This window comes from Rhipicephalus microplus, chromosome 3 (assembly GCF_043290135.1).
Source record: "Rhipicephalus microplus isolate Deutch F79 chromosome 3, USDA_Rmic, whole genome shotgun sequence".
NCBI lineage: Eukaryota > Metazoa > Arthropoda > Arachnida > Ixodida > Ixodidae > Rhipicephalus > Rhipicephalus microplus.
In genome coordinates, this window is record NC_134702.1 from 103626630 (window position 1) to 103633380 (window position 6751).

General features: G+C 43.2%; 1 protein-coding gene across 1 annotated transcript; it reads right to left on the reverse strand.

Moving 5' to 3' along the window:
- Nucleotides 1-2579: 2579 nt before the first annotated feature.
- On the reverse strand, nucleotides 2580-6547 carry LOC119185253 (salivary anticoagulant protein P23). The gene is made up of 4 exons (XM_037434343.2): nucleotides 6504-6547; nucleotides 4294-4363; nucleotides 3365-3763; nucleotides 2580-2890 (listed from the first exon to the last, which is right to left on the reverse strand). The coding sequence occupies exons 2-4, from the start codon at nucleotides 4337-4339 to the stop codon at nucleotides 2679-2681; spliced, it is 657 nt and encodes a 218-aa protein (XP_037290240.1). The 5' UTR covers nucleotides 4340-4363; nucleotides 6504-6547; the 3' UTR covers nucleotides 2580-2678.
- Nucleotides 6548-6751: the final 204 nt, after the last annotated feature.

Sequence of the window (6751 nt, forward strand, 5' to 3'; positions counted from 1 at the left end):
ATTTAAGCTGAACTCTCTTTGTAAGTCTCCAAGTTTCTTCTACGTAGCTAAGTACAGGCAAGATACAGCTGTTATATACCTTCCTCTTGAGCGTACAAGGGACGAACGGGTGCCGCTTCAAGGTGCTTCACCCCTAAAAACAGGCTTGTGGGAGGAGCGTGTTGAGTTGGATAAAATATAGCACGACAACAGCCTGACAATTATGCTGATGGTTCCACACTGCTGAAATGTTGACTGGGTTGCAGAGCTAACATGTACGCATGCACGCGGTGTTTCTTTGATACCCACCGCATATGCCCAACATGCGTTACTGTCGTGGTGCGTGGTTTTAGAGCCACTTTTATCAGCGCTGCTATAACGCGCTCTCCACTCTCTTCATGCCATGGCCGCCCTAGAGCGAGATCGAAGAAAACTCGTCTGCTCGTGAAGCTTGAACTATCCTGCATAGCAGCCACGGTGCCTATATGTACGGGGTGGCCTCTGAACGGCTGTGCAGCGTGATTGCTCGGCTTTTTCAATCAAGAAACTCTCTAGCAGACGCTGCTTGCGTCATCGTTGCGAGGTGAGAGAGGGGAGCATAGGAAAAAAGAAAGAGAAGAAGGGGACGGCATGCGCACTACAGCACCCTTTAAAATTTTTTCAGGTCTCTTCCCATTCTCCGTTCCCCACGTGCTACGTCATACCAAGCGCACGACAAAAAAAATTGGTAGATCCAATGCACAGTGGGAATTGATGATATGCGAAGCATGAATGTGAAAGGTTGATTGTCACAATAAAATTAGCACGACATTACCAGGCGGACGTAAATTGTGCCGTACATGGCTTCCATGTCATGATTATTATGTTCGCGCCTGACATTTGTGCTTGTCCTTCATTCACGTCATGTATTACCGAATTTGGTATATATGTGAAGCTAGCGAAACGGCCGCTAGCGCATCATGAGCATGGCATGTAGTCATGTTTTACATGACGCGCATGTCATATTACTATTTTTGCACCACTCGCATGCCTTTGCCATCCACTCACGTCACGTAATACCGCATTCAGGGTAAGCCAGCGAAACAACCGCGAGCGCATCATAAGCGTGGCATGTAGTCGCGTTCTTACTTGACACGCATGTCGCCATTTTATGTTTGCACAAGCCATATTCCTTTGTCATCTATTGACGTCACGTAACACCAAATTTGGTATATGTTAAGCTGACGAAATGACTGCGAGTGCATCATTGAGCGTCACATGTAGTCATGCTCTTTCATGACACATATCTGATGATTGTCTTGTTTGCAACGGTCACATATTTTCGTCATCAAGTCACGTCACATTATACCAAATTTGCTATATATAAAGCTAGTGAAACGACCGCAAGCGCATCATGAGCGTCACATGTAGTCATGCTCTTTCATGACACACATCTCATGATTATCGCGCTTGCAACGGTCATATACCTTCATCTTCCATTCACGTCACGTAATACCAAATTCGATATACGTGAAGCCGGCGGAACGAACACGAGCGCTTCATGAGCGTAACATATAGTCAGGTTGTTACATGACACGCATCTCGTGATTATCATGTTTGCACCAGTGACATACCTTCGTCATCCGTTCACGTCACGTAATACGAAATTTGGAATATGCGAAGCTACAGAAACGACCACGGGATCACCAGGAGCGTGGCGTGTAGTCATGACTTACATGGCATGAATGTCATTATTTTCGCGTTACTGTCTGTCACTTGTTTTCGCCATGCAGTCATGTCAAACCATACCAATTTTGCAGCATGTAATGTGAACGAAAGCACCGGAAGAACAGCAAGACTATAAAATGTAAATTATGACAATAATGACATACATATAATGATTTTCATGTTATGACTAGTCACTCAAGCTCTTCCAACAGTTATGTTATGTCTTACCAATTTTGGTATCGATACCTTTATCGAAACGACCAGGAGAGTTAAAAGTCGTAGGTGGATAGATAGATAGATAGATAGATAGATAGATAGATAGATAGATAGATAGATAGATAGATAGATAGATAGACAGATAGATAGATACTGTCAAACTCGCCGAAGTTAGCTAAGAAATGCGTGTTTGCACGGTGTGACTTATGTCGCGAATCACATGTCGCAACAACTACAACTTCATGCAACATGGGTCGGTGTTGTTTTCCTGGGTACCGAGGAGACTGGGTGCCGTGAAAACTGCTGGTTGAAAGGTCGCACTTACCAATCTTATCACATTACATTAGCAGCGGAGCAAGAACAATTGCTTTCATACATCGTTTCAGGCATACGTGCAAGCAGTTACACTTGCACTGAAGTAACCGAACAAACCACGCTTTGAGAACATGCATGACGTACGCGCACATAGAAACACGACGTGGCTAGCAGGTGACGCATGGAGCGATTTAAACTTGCCAGCTTCAACCAGTTACCACCAGGTAGCGACTCCGCTCGATCTCGTGGCCAATAGCTTCTAATGATCAGGGGCGAAAGAGGCGTACCACAAGGGCGCAAGTCATCGTTCGCGTATTGATTCGACGTTATTCGTTGACTGATGCTTCTAGACAAAATCAAAATGATAACGTAATATATATTTATTGCACAATCTTTGTGACCAGGGCAATTGTTCAGGACGGGTGAAATTGTGATTGATGCGTCGTGTGGGTCGACGAAAATCAAGGAAACGGTGCCACCCCGGTTCTGACAGCTTGGTTCAGCGCCTCCCGGAAACTTCCGTACAGTAGTGAAGACAGTAGATCTTGGATGCGGGACCTGATCGCCTCGTGGTACTTTTTGTTCCGCTCGTTGTTGAGGCCCAGCTTGGTGCTGTCGCTTATTTTAAGCTCCAAGGAATTTAAGCTCAATGTCTTCAAGACGGCAGGAACCGCTGAAAAGAAAAGTAAGCAGCATGTGTAGCGTGTTTCAGGTGAAGATGCACGTGCACGTATAGATAGATAGATAGATAGATAGATAGATAGATAGATAGATAGATAGATAGATAGATAGATAGATAGATAGATAGATAGATGGATAGATAGATAGATAGATAGATAGATAGCGGCGTTCATTTGGACGCTGAACTAAACAGCCTCTGCTGTTCGATTTGCGTATACCACCACTGAAAAGGTTTAGCAGAGCTGGCCCCCGACATTTCCTCTCTTCTCAGGAGAGAGCGAGAAATAAAACTCCGCTAGACATTTTTCGCAAAGCACCCACCACCAACGCTAATATTTTATATTTAGCGACACATTTTGATTATTTCCCCACTCATTAAAATTATCTTGTTTCATGTGGGAGATCACCCATTTTGTTCGTTTTCTACTTATTTTCAATGTATGGCAACGGTTGAGTTCGAACTTACATCGGGCGCTAGTAATCTGGACGAAAAAGTTGGTGTTCTCGACGAGCATGTCGACATCGTAGTTGGTTGAGCCAAGCACTTTGTGGCCCTTGGCTTTTGCCTTGTAGGAGACTCGAACGCCGTCGAGAGACACGTGGCAACCAAAGGTAGTGTTGGCGGCCTCCCAGGCGGGAGCACCGCAGTCACCCCGACGTCTCAGTTGTGACAGGCCACGAACGAGGCCCGACGTGAAGTCCACCTTCAAGTCGCGGTTCGTGACGAATGTCTTTTTGACCTTGACATCGAAGTTTGGTATCTGCGCCGGGTCGAGGTTCCGGTTGCGAACCTCACCGGGCAGTCGGTCTCTGAGCACCGTGTCGATGAAGTTGTTCGAGTCTTGTGGAAGGGCGCTAAGGGCACCTGAAACGATTTTCGGTCGACGCAAGTAACAATTTCGGAATGTAGTGACCACTTACATAAGTAAGGCTTCTTAAACACCGCATCCCACGGACTTATTCGAAAAAAAATCAGAAATAATAATCAAGGAAGGCCGATCATGTCATTTGTTAATGATAGAAAAAGTGAAGCTACAAAAAAAGTAATAGGTACTTAAGTGCACAGTTTTTGTACCTTTAGCTGCAAAAGTGATTGCTTGAAAGGTGTCGAATAATAACAATTACAGGTAACTACCACCCTAAATATTACAAGTAATAATTAGGAAATACAACAGATACCGAAATATGTTATATAACTTCCTTATTCGGACATATTTGCTAATACAAAAAAAAAGAAAAGCTTGGTGGAGAAGTGCTCGTGATACTTTCTTGCTGTAGTAGTTATTGAAGTAAAACTTACTACTCCTGTGTTAGAGATGTCGGTACTTCTGGAAGCTGTCATGGCAATCTTAAAAAAAAGTGTGAAAAGTAGGATTTTAGAAACACCTTCCTCACCAGAACAACTAAGTAGAAAGACCAAAGTTGACAGAGACGTCATCATGGCTGTAGTGTTGTTATAATGAGCCTGCAGAAAAAAGTAGTAAAAAGTTATAAATGCTGAGCTGCTGCTTCTGTGTTACTTGAGGCTTTATATGTGTAACACGTTACAAAGAGTATATTAGCATCGTTTTAGCTATGAGTATGTTGATAATAAATAGCTCTAGGAGAATGACGTGAGTCTTCAGGCAGGTTTAGATATTTCGTGGAACTCATAACGTGCTGCGCCTAAATGCTGTACAGAAGGATAGAGTCACTTTCTACGATGAGGTTTACTATCCCGTACGTCTGAAAATGCAGTGTATTTAAAAAGCAAGCGATAATTTTATGAGGACAGGTGTAATAAAACCTATACGTATGTTACGCATAGCTGAATGTTAGGTTGTACGCAAAAATTTAGGTACCCATGTAAGCTATTTAACAGCGCCCCTGTTTCAGCTGTTGGTCAGGCCGGGTGGCGTCCGCAAAAAACAGCCCAGCCGTGCGCCGCCTCGCGTTGCCAAGCAACCACCTGCTACCGTTGCGCCAATTCAAGCCTAGCATAGCATAGTCGTGTTGGGTATATCCAGGGGTGGAAAAGGAAAGTGCGATGGAGTGAAACAAAAGTGAAGATGAGAGGAAGAAAGAGGGTTGATGAAGGAGCATAACATAGCTTTGCATAGCAAGGATTAGCAAGAAGGTCCTAAAAAGAAGTAACGGCGATGAGGGAAAAGAACAGGAGAGAGAGTAAAGCAATGCATATCTATGTAGAGTATGGTACAGAAAGTGAGAAAGAGAAGTGAGGGTGAGATGGAGTCGCGTGATAAGTAGGAGGAGGATAACATTTCCTGCGGACCATACAGCAACTATGATTACCATATAAAATTTAGGTGAGAGAACTGCGCCGATTTCGGAACAAGTTAATATGCTGATGCGTTCTGCGTTCTACATTCTTCAAAGAAAACAGAAATTCCGGAAACGAGAATATATTAGTCTCGGTTTTTTTTAAATTATATTGAATTTATTATAAAGCGGTGGCGGCACTTTTGACTTGGTTAATTGAAAATAGGTGAAAGGGGTATATATAAAACGTCTAGCTGATAATGTGCCAGTGTTGGCTAACTAGGTCCTCGCAAACGAAGCAATAGTGCGCAGCGTAAACGTGAAAGAGTTTAGTGAGACATGTAGAGTTGACTACGAATCAAAATAAGAAAGGTTCTTATTTTCCAACAAAATTGTTGGGGCTCTGTCATGCCAAAAGCTGCATCATATAGCTTGAACGTGCCTGAGGGCCCCTACGTGGCAGCAGTAACATCAAAATTATCATTCATACATGTTTCAAGTATATATCCAGAAAATTAACAATAATAATTGTCTAAGAAGAATAAAAGCAATTGAGCTTGTCGAACGCGACAGTTGCAAAAGACCGAATGGGTTGAAGACCACCGCTTTCTCTCAGCCGCGCCGAACTTCATGCTCATGCAGCAAGGCGTGAGGCAATATTTTTAATTCGCTCGAGCTTCAAAGCGAGCTGAAGCCTTACAAAAATATGCCAAGACATCTGGGGCCGTGTTGAGCAAACATCGCCTTCGTAAGTGCAAATTTCGATATGTCAACCGACTTTACTTATCATGAGTGCATCATTGGTGGAGAAATTCTCCTGCGAAAACTGTTGGCTTACAACGTCTTTGGAAACACGGGCCCTCACACCTTCACATTTCTAACAAAATAGCGTGCAAATGCCACAAGCTCAGTCATGTCAGTTTGTATACATTTTTAATGCTGAGGAAGTATTGCGTTGTAACTATTTTGTTGAAGGGCTCTACAGTTGTTAAAGAAAAACAACAACAACATAAACATTAAGCCAAGAAACACAAGCGTGGGCGTTTTTTGTGATTTGGGGTTCTTGGACCATTTTTCATTGCACCACGTGTAGAGCTGTTCTCTTTAAAATTCGTGATGTCAACTCAGTCATCTGTTTTGCGAGGAATATCTTTGCGAGTCTTATTCAATTGAAGTCTAAAATCTCTAGCTTATTCATTTAAGAACTCGAAAGCAACTCAGCTACGTGAATGTAACTTCGTTGAATATGACGGCAGTTTCTCCGAACGTTTTTGGCTAATTGCTGGATACGTGTTTTTGAAGCTTACTGCGCCACACATCGACATAAAATAAATTTGAACTCTCACCTTTTATGACTGCAGTAACGTCTGTTCTTGCGATGATAAGGTGGCAGCTATATATAAGGTAGCGGACCCATCCGGGTTTTCCGCACTCGTGTCCATTATTGTTCCCGTTCGTAGATACGATAACTATAGATAACAACTTGCTGGCCTGTTTTGTCTGCGACAGCACCTGTTTTTTGTCGACCTCGGTGATGCGTTACAATCTTGTATTTTCCCATGCATTGTCCCCTTTGAAGAGAGGCAAGTACCAA

Excerpts from the sequence above, each read along its gene's own strand:
- LOC119185253 (XM_037434343.2), bottom strand. The coding sequence starts at position 4,339 with ATGATGACGTCTCTGTCAACTTTGGTCTTTCTACTTAGTTGTTCTG. Across the intron at positions 3,764-4,293 it reads CTTTCTACTTAGTTGTTCTG|GTGCCCTTAGCGCCCTTCCA; the intron begins GTGAGGAAGGTG and ends AAATCGTTTCAG. Across the intron at positions 2,891-3,364 it reads CCAGATTACTAGCGCCCGAT|CGGTTCCTGCCGTCTTGAAG; the intron begins GTAAGTTCGAAC and ends TTTTCTTTTCAG.